Source organism: Mirounga angustirostris, unplaced genomic scaffold (genome assembly GCF_029215605.1).
Source record: "Mirounga angustirostris isolate CCGP_5_RB_7025 unplaced genomic scaffold, mMirAng1.0.hap1 SCAF_6, whole genome shotgun sequence".
Lineage (NCBI taxonomy): Eukaryota > Metazoa > Chordata > Mammalia > Carnivora > Phocidae > Mirounga > Mirounga angustirostris.
Window position 1 is genome coordinate 99685387 of NW_026991714.1, and position 16059 is coordinate 99701445.

General features: G+C 44.8%; 1 protein-coding gene across 1 annotated transcript in view; it reads left to right on the top strand.

Moving 5' to 3' along the window:
• Window positions 1-16059, top strand: part of LOC123846509 (core histone macro-H2A.2) — a 49511-nt gene that overhangs the window by 20915 nt on the left and 12537 nt on the right. The window contains exons 3-4 of the mRNA XM_045877987.3: window positions 13781-13887; window positions 15130-15327. Of these exons, the coding sequence (XP_045733943.1) occupies window positions 13781-13887; window positions 15130-15327 (305 nt within the window). The remainder of the gene's footprint in view (window positions 1-13780; window positions 13888-15129; window positions 15328-16059) is intronic.

The window sequence follows — 16059 nt, forward strand, 5'->3', positions numbered from 1 at the left end:
CTTGTTTAAAAGACAGGATCCTGGCTGCACCCCCCTCGCAACCTCCACCCCACATACACACCCTGTGGTCTGATTCCCTGGGTCTGGAATGGGACCTGGGAATCTGATGGAAAAATCTGCCGGCTCAGAGAAGGAAAGGTGAACGAAGCTTTAAAACTACCTGTTAGGTGCATATCACCCAGTGAGACTGGGAGACACGGAGTAACCAGAGATCCTATAGCCTCCAAGCAGGGAGTGGGGGTTCCCTGAGGACGTTGGACCCTAAGCCGCGTACTTCCACTACACTACATTGCCCCATTATAATGTTGGTATACTCAAACAATAGTTAAGTATATCCCTTGCCCCCACTCGGTGAAGGTCTAAACTTGGTGCATAACAGAACAAACTTTGGCCTTTTGAATCACTGGCATCTCTGTAGTCTATGGTTCCGATAAAAGCTGATGTTTTCCTGTTCATTCATTTAACAAATACTTGTTAAGCATCAACATGTCAGTGTACACAGCAATTCCTTAGACTCTTCCCCGGTATTAGAATCAGACCACTGATATGATTTTTAACTTATCTCGGATTAGAGCCACCGGACCCCATAGCAATGCATACTAAAGCCCCGACGGCACACTCTGGACTTGGAGCCAGCACATCTTTAAAGACTTATAATATCCCCCAAAGTAGAACCAATTTTTCAAATTGATTACTCATCATTCTCCATTCACTCAACAATCTTTTGTTGAACACTTCCTATATGCCCGGTGCTCTCGATGCTGAGGCTACAGCACAGACCAAACAGCCAGGAATCCCTGCCCTCGAGCAGGTGCATTCTGGGGAGGAGAAGCAGCAAACAAATAAGTGAAGTGTGTGTAGTTCTCAGATGGTGACAAGAGCTAGGGGACAAACAAAGCCAGGAAGGAGAGAGAGATGTTCGGGAATGGGGAGGCGAGCGGGGTGTGTGAATTGCGCTAGCGAGTCAGGGGCCCCGCTGGGTGCGGGGCAGGGAGTGGGCATGCGCGTGTCTGCGGCCGGCGCTCCAGGCAGGTGGAAGGCGGGTGCAGGGATTTGGAGGAGCACCAGTGGGCTGGACGCTGGGGCCGAGGGAGGGGCTTGGCCTGTAGAGGAGGCCCGAGGAGAATGGGCGGGTGGGGGAGCAGAGCTTGCAGTGGGAGTTCTGGAGGGTTTCTAGCGGAGGTGGAAGTGATGTGACCCTGTGGGGAGAGGGTACCAGGGCGGAAGCAGGGTAAGTAGCAAGAAGGCTCTTGCAGAGATCCAGTGAGTGGGCAGCGAAGGTACCGAGAGGCGGTCAGAGTACCAGTATATTGTGAAGGCAAAGCCAACAGGGTTTGCCAATGTGTTGGACATGAACTAGGAGAGAGGATGAGCACCTGGAAGGAGGCCTTTGCCGTTAACGCTGCGTCCCCGGGGCCAGTCCCAACAGCCAGCAGGGTCCTGGGCCAAGAGGAGGAGGTGAGGTGGGTCCTCTGAAGCCCAGGCCTATTTTCTGTGTCCCTTCCTTCCCTTCCTGTCAGTTTAAATCTGGTGTATCGGTTTACCAGCTCTGTTACCTAGGGCTAATTCCTGAACCTCTCTGAGTTTCAGGTGTTTCCAGACCTAACTCATTTAACTCCATTCATGAACTAACATATATAAAATGCCCGGTGCATAGGATACACTCAATAAATGGTCATTCTTCTGCTGTCCCTTCTGTTAAGAGCTGATGAAATCATTCAGGGCAAAGATAATGACCAACTCCATTAACGTGTTATATTTTGGGGCTGTACTTCATTTTACTGAAACAAAAAGTTTTAAGCCAAAAGAATGAATCATCATTAGTAGAATTGCAGGCCATTGTTGAGTAAGTAAAAGGGGGTGGTTGTTACTTTTGGGGTGGGGTGGTGGCCATCAATTGATTTTGTTTATGAAAGGAGGTTCAAAGCATGAGAGCGTCCTGTCACCCTTGAAATGACCGTCAACATTCATGACACAAATCTTAACTGAGCTTCTCCTTCGGATCAGGCCTTGAAGATGCAGAAGAAAACAGAGAGACTGGGTCCTGCCTCGGAAGGCAGGGCTTGCTGACCAGCTGGGCTGAGGAGCATTAAGCACAGCACAATAAGTTGGCATGCATGCTGGGCAGGGAAGTGACGAGAGCTTTGGAAAGCGTGTGTGAGGTGGGATGCAGGGGGCTGCCTCTTGTAAAGTAAGAGTTGTTAGGACCAAAACCAGGTTCGCAACCCTGGTTTTTCTTACATTGATTGGTTTAAAATCCTGAGGACTAGGCTTACCTCCAGAGATTCTGGGGGTATGTTTTAGGCATCAGGATTTTTTTAAAGCTCCCCCAAGTTATTTTGGTGGCAGGCAGGGTGGAGAATTAGTAGGCATTAGTAGATTCTGATGGGGGATTGAGCTAGGGGGAGATTTTCAGATGGGGTAGAAACGAGGGTGAAGACCCGAAGTTTAGAGGAAGTGTGTGGTCCCTTCCAGAACCTGGAGGAGGTTCTTACCTGGAGCAGAGCTGGGAAATGGGAGGGGGTAAGAGACGAGATGGGTAATGGGTAGGCGGATCCTTGAGGGCCGTGATGAAAATGTATATGTTATGCACACACATGTACACATGGGTATAGAAAGGAGGAGGGAGCATCTGGGAGACATCACTTGGGCTTTAGGTGAACGGTTGGTAGGAAGCAAGATCAGAATCCAGGAAACCATTGGGGGCTGTTTTTGTGTCACTTCTGAGAATTGATAGTGGCCAGGACAGGGGTATGCAGAGGGGATGATGAGAAGAAATGGACAAATTGGAGAGATAGGTGGGGGGCTAGAGTCAGCTCTGCTCAGTGATGGATTGGATGGGGGGAAGGGCATCAAAGAAGGCATGAATCTTTGAGGCTTGGGCTGGCTACTTTCTTCAAGCCAAGCTGCTATGGGTTGAGGAGTGGAGATGGGGACTCCACTCTAAGAGGACTGGCCAAGGGGACGAGAAGAGGAAAGTAGTTGGTCCATGAGAATGGTACCTGTCGCTGAAGCAGGAAACAATGGGGGCGAAACAGGGTGCAGGGTGAGGGGCTCAGCGGGGGGCCCATAGGTTTCGGGTCTCTGCAAGGTGCCCTGGAGGACAAATTCTGGCTCTGCCACTTATCAGCTGAGGACTATGAGGTGTGTCGTTTTACCCTCATAGTGTCATGGTGAAGACGACATAAGACAATGCACGAAAGGGGCTTAGCACTGCTTGGGGTACATGGTAGCAACTCACCCCTGGGGCTAGTGCTGTTATTGAGTGAAGCCCTATTGCGCATGTCTGGAAGTACAGATGGGGGCATCGTGGTCAGACTGCAGTAAAGGCCGGCTGAGCAAGTGAGGCCACCCAGAGAGAGTGCGGTGACAAGATTGGGGAGCCTGGGACCAGCCGGAGCAGCACCCACGTTGCACGGGTTTCTGGGCCAAGTAGGGGGGAGCATGGCGAGGGAGGCTGAGGAGGGCAGCAGAGTTAGGGAGGAATGACTCACAGGAGAGTCAGTGTCTGGGAAACCAAGGAAAGGTAGCCATCAGTAGGGATGCCAATAAAACCAGACAAGGACAACAGATCTAGCCACCTCAAGGTCATGGTGACCCTGATGGGGATGGTGTGGGTGATCCAAGCCAAACTGCAGTGGGTTGAGGAGCTGGATGGGACAGGGGACAAAGGGGGTGGGGACTCTTTTAGGGAGTTTGGCTCAGAAGAGGGGAAGAGAGAGGTTGACAGCTGGTGATGTGGCAGGTGGGAGAGGGTGTGACATGGAAGAGGCTTGAGCCTGGGGTCTTCACATTCAATCTTCAGCTTCCCTAACCAAACCTGAACTTCAGCATTTCCTTCCTTTATGAATGTGGGCAATAAACCACAGTGGCATGTCAACAACACCTGGGGCTTTTTGACCAATTGAAATCACTGATGTTTTCTTATTACAGTCACCTTGTTACAGATATATAGAAATATCATTTATATTTCTTACTTCAAAATCACAGTAGTTATTAGACCTGCCACTAGATCTTGTTACTTAATGTGTTAATAAAGAAGCACAGATTTTTTAATACTTTGGAAATTACATTTCAGTATCATTGGTTTTCTTTGTCATCCTATGTATTTTATTTTATGCATTTAAAAGTTTATCCTGACACTCATTAGGTTGGTTATTAAAAGAATTACAATTGTTGATGAGGAGGTAGAGAATTTCAACCCTTGTGCATTGCTGGTAGGAAGGTAAACTGGTGTAGTTGCTGTGGAAAACAGTGTGTGGTTCCTCAAAAAGTTAAACAGAGAGTTCAGCCAAGAAATCAAAGAAGAAATAAACAAGTACATGGAAACAAATGAAAATGAAAACACAACTGTTCAAAATCTTTGGGATGCAGCAAAAGTGGTCCTAAGAGGAAAGTTCATAGCAATACAGGCCTAACGCAAGAAACAAGAAAAATCTCAAATAAACAGCCTAACCTTACACCTACAGGAACTAGAAAAAGAAGAACAAACAAAACCCAAAACTAGCAGAAGGAAGGAAATAATAAAGATTAGAGCATAAATAAATGACAGAGAAACTAAAAAAACTATAGAACAGATCAATGAAACCAGGAGCTGGTTCTTCAAAAAGATCAACAAAATTGATAAACCTCTAGCCAGACTCATTTAAAAAGAGCTAGAGAGAAGACTCCCATAAAGAAAATCACAAATGAGAGGAAAAATACCAACTAACACTACAGAAAGACAAAGGATTATAAGAGAGTATTATCAAAAACTATATGTTGGGGCGCCTTGGTGGCTCAGTTGTTAAGCGTCTGCCTTCAGCTCAGGTCATGATCCCAGGGTCCTGGGATCAAGCCCCGCATCAGGGTCCCTGCTCAGGGACTCCCTCTGCCTGTTGCTTGTGTTCCCTCTCTCGCTGTCTCTCTCTGTTAAATAAATTTTAAAAATAAAATAAACTATATGCCAACAAATTGGACAACCTAGAAGAAATGGATAAATTCCTAGAAACCTATAACCTTCCAAAACTGAAGCAGGAAGAAATAGAAAGTTGGAACAGAACAGTTGCCAGCAAAGAAATTGAAGCAATAATGAAAAAACTCCCAGCAAACAAAGTCCAGGACCAGACGGCTTCACAGGCAAATTCTACCAAACATGTAAGGAAGAGTTAATACTATTCTTCTCAAACTATTCCAGAAAATATAAGAGGAAAGAAAACTTCCAGATTCATTCTGTGAGGCCAGCATTACCCTGACACCAAAACCAGATAAAGACACCACAAAAAAAGAGAACTACAGGCCAATATCTCTGGTGAACATAGATGCAAAATTCTTTAACAAAATACTAGCAAACTGTATTCGCCATGATCAAGTGGGATTTATTCCCAGGATGCAAGGGTGGTTCAATATTTACAAATCAATCAGTGTGATACATTGCATCAGTAAGAGAAAGGATAAGAACCATATGACCATTTCAATAGATGCATAAGGAGCGTTTGATAAAGTATAACATCCATTCATGATAAAAACCCTCAAAGAAGTCGGTTTGGAGGGAACATACCTCACTATAATAAAAAGCTTTATATGAAAAATCCACAGCAAACATCATACTCAATGGGGAAAAACTGAGAGGTTTTCCTCTATGGTCAGGTATAAGGCAAGTATGTCCACTCACCACTTTTATTCAACATAGTAGTGGAAGTCCTAGATATAGCAATCAGACAACAAAAAGAAATAAAGGGCATCCAAATTGGTCTGGAAGAAGTAAAACTATTTGCACTATTTGCAGACAACATGACATCTATATAGAAAACCCTAAAGACCCCACAAAAAAAACTACTAGAACTGATAAATGAATTCAGTAAGGTCGCAGCATACAAAATCAATGTACAGAAATCTGTTGCATTTCTATACACTAATAATGAAGCAGCAGGAAGAGAAATTAAGAAAACAATGCCATTTACAACTGCACCAAAAATCATAAAGTACCTAGGAATAAACCTAACCAAAGAGGTGAAAGACCTGTATTCTGAAAACTATAAAACATTGATGAAAGAAATTGAAGATAACAAAAAGAAATGGATTGGAAGAACAAGTATTGTCAAAATGTCCATACTACCCAGAGCAATCTATAGCTTTTATGCAATCCCTGTCAAATACCAACAGCATTTTTCACAGAACTGGAGCAAACAACCCTAAAATTTGTATGGAACCACAGAAGACCCTGAATAGTCAAAGCAATCTTGAAAAAGAAAAACAAAACTGGAGGCATCACAATTCCAGACTTCAAGTTATACTACAAAACTGTAGTCATCAAAACAGCATGGGACTGGCAGGAAAATAGACACAAAGATCAATGGAGCAGAGTAGAAAACCCAGAAATGAACCCAGAATTATATGGTCAATGTTTGACAAAGCAGGAAAGAATATCCGATGGGAAAAAAGATGGTCTCTTCAACAAATAGTGTTGGGAGGACTGGACAGCTACCTGCAAAAGAATGTAACTGGACCACTTCTTACACCATACCCAAAAATAAACTTTAAATGGATTAAAGACCTAAATGTAAGACCTGAAACCATAAAAATCCTTGAAGAGAGCACAGGCAATAACTTCTCTAAAATTGGCCATAGCAACATTTTTCTAGATATGTCTCCTGAGGCAGGGAAAATAAAAGCAAAATTAAACTATTGGGACCACATCAAAATAAAAAGCTTGTGGGGCACCTGGGTAGATCAGTCGGTTGAGTGTCTGACTCTTGATTTCGGACCAGGTCATGATCTCAGGGCCCCAAGATGGAGCCCCATGTCGGCTCCATGTTCCACCGGGAGTCTGCTTGAGATTCTCTCTCCCTCCCCTCTAGCCCTCCCCCACCCTGTGCACTTGTGTGCACACTCTCTCTCTTTCTAAAATAAATAAATCTTTTAAAATAAAATAAAATAAAATAAAAGCTTCTGCACAGCAAAGGAAACAATCAATAAAACTAAAAGAGAACCTACTAAATGGGGGAAGATATTTGCAAATGACATATCTGATAAAGGGTTAGTATCGAAAATATATTTTAGGGGCACCTGGGTGACTCAGTCGTTGAGCATCTCTGCCTTTGGCTCAAGTCATGATCCCAGGGTCCTGGGATCGAGTCCCGCATCGGGCTCCCTGCTCAGCGGGAAGCCTGCTTCTCCCTCCCCCACTCCCCCTGCTGGTGTTCCCTCTCTCGCTGTGTCTCTCTCTGTCAAATAAATAAATAAAATCTAAGAAAAAAAAAGAAAATATATTTTAAAAAACTTATACAACTCAACACTCAAAAAACGAATAATCCAATTTAAAAATGGACAGAAGACATGAGTAGACATTTCCCCAAAGAAGACATCCAGACGGCCAATGGACACATGAAAATATGCTCAACATCACTCATCATCAGGGAGATATAAATCAAAACCACAATGAGATATCACCTCACAATCAAAAACACAAGAAACAACAGGTGTTGGCCAGGATGTGGAGAAAAGGAACACTTGTACACTGTTGGTGGGAATGCAAACTGGTGCAGCCAGTCTGGAAACTAGTATGGAGATTCCTCAAAAATTAAAAAAGAACTACTCTACAATCCAACAATCGCACTACTGGGTATTTACCAAAAAAAATACAAAAACATGAATTCAAAGGGATACATGCACCCCTATGTTTATTGCAGCATCATTTACAATAGCTAAATTATGGAAGCAACCCAAGATATCTATTGATAGATGAATGGTTAAAGAAGGGAATAGTACTCAGCCATCAAAAAGAATGAAATCTTGCTATTTGCAATGTTGTGGATGGAGCTAGAGAGTATTATGCTAAGCCAAATAAGTCAGTCAGAGAAAGACAAATACCATATAATTTCACTCGTATGTGGAATTTAGGAAACAAAACAAATGAACAAAAGAAAAAAAAGAGAGAGACAAGCCAAGAGTCACTCTTTTTTTAATTTTTTTAAAAGATTTTATTTATTTATTTGACAGAGACAGACAAAGCGAGAGCAGGAACACAAGCAGGGGGAGTGGAAGAGGAAGAAGCAGGCTTCCTGCTGAGCAGGGAGCCCAATGCAGGACTTGATCCCAGGACCCTGGGACCATGACCTGAGCCGAAGGCAGACACTTAACGACTGAGCCACTCAGGCGCCCCAAGAATAAGAGTCTTAACTACAGAGAACACACTGATGGTTACCAGAAGGGAGGTGGGTGGGGGGATGGGTGAAATAGGTGATGGGGATTAAGGAATGCACTTGTTGTGATGAGCATCGGGTGTTGTATGGAAGTGTTGAATCACTATATTGTACACCTGAAGCTAATACTACACTCTGTTAACTATATTGGAATTAAAGATAAAATGCTTAAGTTAAAAAAAAAAAGTTAAACGTGGAATTATCATATGACCCAGCAATTCCACTCCTGGGTATATGCCCGCCCAAAAGAATTGAAATCAGAGACTTAAACAGATACTTATACACAAATACTCATACGGCATTATACACAGTAGCCAAAAAATGGGAACAACCCAAGTGTCCATCAACAGATGAATGGTAAACAAAACGTGGTCTGTCCATGCAATGGAATGTTACTCAGCCCTAAAAAGGAAGGAAGTTCCGAAACCTGCTCCATGTGGCTGAGCCTTGAAGACTTTCTGCAAAATGAGATCGAAATACGCAGACATAACAAGACAACTTTTACACGATTCCACTGTGATGCAGTGAAATTTATAGAGACAGAGCATGGAGAGGCGGTTGTAGGGGCCGAGGGGGATGGGCATTATAGGTAATGGGCACGGAGCTTCCATTTAGGATGCGGAAGTGCTGGAGATGGATGGTGGGGACGGTTGCACAATACTGGGAATGTAATTGATGCCACTGAGTTATTTACTTAGAAATGGTAAATTTCATGTTCTGTATATTTTATCACAATTTTAAAAAACCCTTTATCCTGAGAAGCGGTCCATAGGCCTCACCAGACTACCAAAGGAGTTCCTGGCACCAACAAAGGTGCAGCATCCCTGGCAGAGGGAGAGAAGCTAGAGATGCTGGAGACAAGTGGCCCATTGGGGAATTGGGGACCCTGGGGCCTCTGGAGCTGGGTGGAGGTTCTGGTTGAAGGGGGTAGGTCCCTCCTCTGGCTTCCAGAAGGAGAGGAGCCCATATAGGCACAACAGCCTCTGGCCGACACCCTCCTACACGCACAGAGCATCACCTTCACTGTCTCCTCATAAAACAGCTGATGTTCTGGGACCCGCCGGGCCTGTGTGGGTGATTTCCTGTGGCCAGCTTACGTCTCCCCTCAGATTCATGACTGTGGGCTCTGAAGGTCCTGTCTCCTCACTCGGTGCCTTGGAAAGGGGACCTGGAGTCACAGGCATGGCCAGTAAGAGGAGGCTGGGGGCTACTTTGCTAAAAAAGAAAGTCGCACAAATTTTCAGCTACTCTGGGGGAGAGAGAGCAGTCTGCCTTGCGTGATCTCTCCGGACTGGGCCCGGGTTCACACATCACCACGATGTTAGAGCCATGCAGTGTTTCTAGTCCCAAGAAAGGGGGAGGAGGTTGTACAACCTGGTGGCAGATGCATGCTGAACTGCTCATCTAGAATGTCCCTTCCACCTGAGACAGCCTCAAGCCTCCCAGAATGGACATCACATTCATACTTCAGTTTGTCAATCTGTAAGTGTTGGTCCAGTTCACATCTCGAATAAAAGTGAGGGAAGATGGACTGAAAAAGCAAACCCCCAATTCTGGAAAATAGTTTTGTATTTACCAACAGTAGATATAACATAAATGTAAGATGTTGAAAATGAATAATTTAAATCATTTTTGTAGTGAGGAAACGTTCTGTAACATATTTTTAATTGATAGGACAAATAGGTTTTTTAAAAAGCTTGAATTTCAAGTCATCTTCAGTCATTGTGTCACATAGAAACCCATCATTTACATCATTTCCAGACAATCGGGTCTCTCCATTTAACAGCAAGCATTTCTTTATCTACTAATTTTCATTTATTACATTTATGTTTTGAAAAGATCACTTTGGCATCCAGGGCCGCATGTACGGTTGTGCAGGTTGTACACTGTGCAAGGACCCGCAGCAAAGGGAATATCACTCCACTCATAGACCTCCAAGATTTATATATTTATTATGAGCACTGCCAGCAGATGGCAGTAAAGGGTGTTATTCTAACGAAATCAGGGAAGTAAAGTATCTGGCAGAAGGGTCATCTAATTTGTACAGAGGTGCCTATGGGCCAGCAGTGGCCTTGTTGGCATGGATCTGGAGGAAGACAAAAATGGGGGTGGGGAAACCATTTGGACAGCCATGACAACTATCTGGGCTCAAAGAGAAGAGGGCCTCAACTCAGGTAATGGCAGCAGGTGCGGAGAAGAGGGGCAAATGTGTGTGACTCGTGAGGCCAAGAGGAGGTGAGATGGGGAAGGGGAGGGAAGGATTCCCAGGTCTCTGGGAGGAGCTGTGTGTGGATAGAGCTGCCACCCCCAAGGAAATGATTTGGATTTGGGGACGTGGTGAGTTCGATTTACCTGTGGAACACCCAAGGGAGGCTGTCCAGGTGACGTCACATCAGGACTGGAGGTGCGGATCTGGTGGCATGGGCATGTGGGAAGCTAGAGCCGTGAATGGATGGGGTTTCCCTGGAAGACTGCATGGCCTGGGCAGACCAGGAGGCCCAGACAGACCCCTGGGGGCACCATCACCTCATGGGCAAATGGGCAAGGAAGAAGGGGTTGAGGAAGGAGACAGCCTTGAAGGTGTGGCCACTCTGTGCCCTCTGTCCCAGCCCGACAGTTACTGCACTATTTCCCATCTCCTGTGGGCTGGGGTATCCAATGTTGGTTTAGACTGTGGACAAAATGAGAGGACCCAACTCTTCCAAGATTATGTGCATGATGAGCTTTCCACCATATTCTCTTTTGGCTACAGAAATCATTTTTTTTACGACCAGATTCTAAGCTGTATTTCAGATGGTTCTTATTGCTGGAAGTGTGACTTCCGAGAATATAGTAGTCTATAGACTTCCATGGAAGTCTCCACCACTTAACAGGATAATAATCTTCTCACAAAATTTTCAGCAAAACAAATTTGTGCTGTATACATCATTTTTCCTACTGACTGCCAATAGAAGGATACTTATGTTCTCAAGATCAATAAAATCACTCAAGAATGTAACAAACATTTATAGTTCGTGTGAATATATTGGTCATAATAACACTTGAAAATATTAATAATAATTAATGCTATTTCAGACATTTAAACCATGAAGTCCTTGTCCCAAGGAATGGTCAGACCAAATATCCAACAGGGAAGTCCTTGGTCTAGATTTTCAGCTGTGTATTATTAAGAAGTTTTTCTCTTTCTAGAGCAAAAGTCTACCTCTGCTTTTGCACTAGAGCACAGAATCAAGGTTTTTCTCTCCTCTAACTGATTTGGGAAGGGCTAGTACGGGAGCCCAGTGGCATGCTGGCCAAGCCGAGCCTGTGTGCCCCGCACGGGACTGCCCACTGCATCACTCGCTCAGTCTCTGGCCAGGCTGCCTTGGATTCCGGCGGGCTGTCCATCTGTGAATCCAATGTCCATGCATCTGTCTGTCTGTCAAGCTGAAAATAACCCGACCTCAGGCACTTCCTGAAGGCTCCAAGTCTGTAGGGCTTCCCATTTAGCCCAGCCTCTCATGCTGATAGCTAATTTGCGGAACTTGGCAGGACGCTTAAGGTCCTCTAAGTGCGGGTGACATGGCTAGGAAAGTGGTAGTCCGAGGTGCTAAATTAAATTCTGTTGCTCAGAAGCTTAAAAGTGGGAGGCTCCTTGACACCCCCATCCAATCTAGAAAAAAGGGTGAGAGGAGTGCTCCTTCCTCCCAGGTGTGGGGCCCCCAAGATGAGCAGGTGCAGGCAACTCTTTTTTATTGTGCACAATGGGGAGCTGTACGTTTTAACCTAGAGTCGAAAAAGCCAGCCTATTAGTGAAAGCTTTATAACTACATTTCTTTGTGATGGGTACCCTTCTTGTAAGGGAAAGAAAGGGTTGGGCAGCAGCTTGAATGCAGCCAACCAGATGACCTAATAGGGCATGAATTTCAAATACTCTATCCCATTGTCCCAACAGATGTGCTCATACTTCTCAAACTACAGTCCCCCAGCCTTTGATTCCAAAAACACGACCACCGTATAAATGGATTGTTGGTAAACACGATATTCATTGCTTAATAACCTGGAAAAGATATTGTGAGAATGAATTTGCAGTGATTTAGCACTTTTCATTATGGAAATTCTATATAAATATTTAACTCTAATGCATATTTTATTCTAATTTTTTGTTAATCACATTTGCTTAGTTAATATGGCATACTTATGCAGTTTTTTTATTGCCATAGATTTTTATGAGTGATGGCAATTTCATGTGCTATTTATTTGAAATTAGGTTGATTGTAAAGACTCACACAGAATTGCCTGTTAATTTTAGAGCTTGGTATTTATGCCGTTGTACCAGCAAATTCTCCCAACACACACACACACACACACACACACACACTTTGCCACCACATTATCAGTGAGACAGCACATGGGCACATTGCCTCTAGCTTTCTAAGGGAAGGAATTTTTCTTGGAAGCCTCATTAATACTTTTGAAGGTGGACAAATTTGATTAGCAGAACATCCCTCTGAAATTGAGGAAGAAAGAGACAGAGGAGGAGGGGAAAGCAAATAGATGGCATGAACCAATTCTATAGATTTTTTTTTTAATTTTGACTAAAAATTTTGATGACACGTAAGATAGTTTTAGGAAAATTCTTCTTTATCAGCCCTTTTACGTTTATCAAATGACATATTTGTTAAAGTCAGATCCTGAGGGATATGTGGAAACCCCCCAAATCCCAAATCCCTTCCTTCCTTCCGAATTCACTTTCCGGGTTAAGCATTTCCTCACCCCACAATTTAGTTCTTCCCATCCACTTTCCTTTAGGACAGGAGGGACCTGGGGCATTAAGTGAAGAGGAAAAGGAGATTCTGGAAGGTGTCCCATTGGGCACCAAAGACAGACTCTGCCTACATCACTGTTCTCTTCAGAGATGGCCCTGCTCTCCTAAGACTGGAAGAGACACAGGTCTTGTGTTAGGGCTCCGTATTGGTCAGCATGAACTCCTGCTCACTGTGGCTTACACGGGAGAGTTTGCTTCTCTCTCATACAAAAGAAGTTTACAGCAGACAGTCCAGGAGTAAGGACAGGCCAGTCAGGAGCCTCCACCGTCATGAGAGACTCCAGTTCCTTCTATCTTGTTGTTCTTCCTCTGGGCCGAATTCCAGCCATCACGTCCTCAGCCGGCCAGCAGAAAGGGAAGGAGGGCACAGTCCTGCCACTGATGGACACTTCCCAGAAGTGTCGTACAGGAGGACACCTGCCTTTCATTGGCCAGAATCTAGTCACGTGACCACAGTTATCAATAAGGCAGGTTGGGAAATACCCTTTCCTCCTGTGATGATGGGCTCAACAAAAAACTCAGAGGTCCAAACGCTAAGGAAGGTGGGGGAGAATTAATGTCGAGGGCTGCTAGAAGACTGCCACAGGATCATAGACCCAGTCTTGCTAAACCATCCTCCTCGTCTGTAACCTGAGTTCTCTCCAGCTTTCTGGATTTCTTTCCAGGCCCCGGCATTAAAACTCACAAACGAATCAATGTGATTACATTCAAAGACCATTTCCAAAGAAAAGCTCTAGAAAGCGCAGACCCCATGCTGTGATTGCCTATTAACTCCCCATTGTGATTTCAGCGGAAATTCTAGAACTGGCTGGGAATGCTGCAAGGGACAACAAGAAGGCCCGGATAGCTCCGAGACACATCCTGCTGGCAGTGGCCAATGACGAGGAACTCAATCAGGTACGTCTGTCTGAAACATCTCGACCAGCCACAGAATGGGTTTGCCGGACACATGACCGCATGTGGACCCGGTTGGCTATGAATCATTCTGCTACAATTCCCAAGCATATTAATACAAAAAAAATTATTCAGATAGTGTAAGAGAAGAACCAATTCTGCTAGCTCTATCATTCAGATAGAAAATTGCTTCTGGAATAGACCTGCTATCTACTCTGAGTCTTGCTGGACCTTCTTTTCCTCTCTAGAAGCGAGCTCTTTGTGTGGCTGGGGAAGGTGCAGTGCAGAGATGTTATTCACGGTTTCTTCACCCGAATTTTATTGATGATTTATTCTGATGAGGGTAGGAGAAGCTTCTTCATAGCATAGAATTAATTCCCAAGTGTTGTGAATGCCTCCCGCAGGGTAGGGGGGATATAAGAGGAGGGTATAAGAATTTTTATTCTAATCTCTTTCTTCTCAAATTGTGTGTGGTAAAGAATCAGTTCTTATTTCCAGTCCATCATGGACTGGTAATTTCCAAAAATACAATAAAAACTAATTGCCAGAAAAAATTTTAAAAACAAATACATACAAGCCACAATTCTTGGCTATTTGATCCAATAGATATACAATACCTCTGCCAGCTTGCTCTACAAGTTTCTGGACTCTTCCTTGCCATTTCTGTATTTCTCTTGCCCCGGACAGTAACTGCCTGTCCGTGGACCAGCCCACACTTGGAGCACCTGAGCTGCTTCGGGACGTGCCCACCTCACTAATGTAGTAGCACATGTCGATTATGTACAAAATAAACATTAATGGAGACGCACATGGCCAAACATACTTTACTGATGGAATGCGTGATCACAAGAGTGTGGAGACCACTGGTCTGTTGTTAACTGGGTCTAGCCCTAGCATGGACCTTTGAACCCAGTTTTGTCAAGCTGTGCTCCCCACCTGGGAAGCTCTGTAGCCTCTGTTCTGTCTGGAATCCCACAGCCCCAGCAACATCCCTGGCTGCAGCCTCTCTATCCTTTCATCGTGCCTTACTCGTTTTGCTTTCTGTACGAGACCATGGGACGCCTTGCTCCCTACAGAGACACACTCTACTGGTGAAACAGGAAAGCCAATTAAACCACCCATCATGCAGTGCCTCTGGGAAAGCAAAGACCAGATTTAACACTTGTTTTGCCATCAGTTAGAACTGTATGAAATCCAGAACCAGCAAGCTCTTTGCTGCCTGAGTTCACACATTTCTCTTTCTAGCTGCTAAAAGGAGTGACCATCGCCAGTGGAGGTGTCCTGCCCAGAATTCATCCCGAACTGCTGGCCAAAAAGCGAGGGACCAAAGGCAAGTCAGAAACTATCCTCTCCCCTCCCCCAGAGAAAAGGGGAAGAAAGGCGGCGTCAGGCAAGAAGGGAGGCAAGAAATCCAAGGCTGCCAAGCCACGGACGTCCAAAAAGGTGAGCCTGGGTTGCCTGTGTGAGCCAGGGACTCTCAGAGAACAGGAGAAGTTTGAACGATCAGAAGATGAGGGTGTAGTGAGCATTGCTGACGGGCTGGGGACTCTCTCAGCTGGGAGAAAATGGCAAAGGGCCTCTGGGACGAGAGCTTAAACCACCAAACAGGGTCTACTAGAGGTTTCCAAACCCAAAGCGTGGGTGGTCTTCACATTGCCAGATGCTTCCCCTGCTCCCATCAAAATCTTAAGTGAGAGATGATAGCCTGGAGCTCTTCATTTCTCTTTAGAGCTCAGCATTGCACACAAAAACGTCTCTGTCTCCCAGACTTGTGTCTCCTGTAGACAGTCCCCTGGGTCCAGCCAGTGGGATGTGGATAGCCTGATGTGCTAGATAACCACAGCTCGGAGATGCCATTTGCAGGGTAAGACTTTCATATGCGGCCCCGTACGATAACCACTAGCCACATGTGGCTCTTTGAATTGGAATTCATTAAAACTAAATCAGATTAAAAATTCAGTTCCTTGGTTGCATTACCCACATTTCAAGTGCTCACTAGGCATAAGACATTTCCACGATCGCAGAAAGTTCTACTGGACAACATTGCTTCAGGGGTTGTCAAATTTCCATTCCACAGACCTCCGTGATAACACAAAAGATTTGTAAGAGTCCACTCCACTGCCTCTGTGCCCCAGGGAGATCCTGGGGAGAAGGGGGGTCGAACAGTGGGCTAGG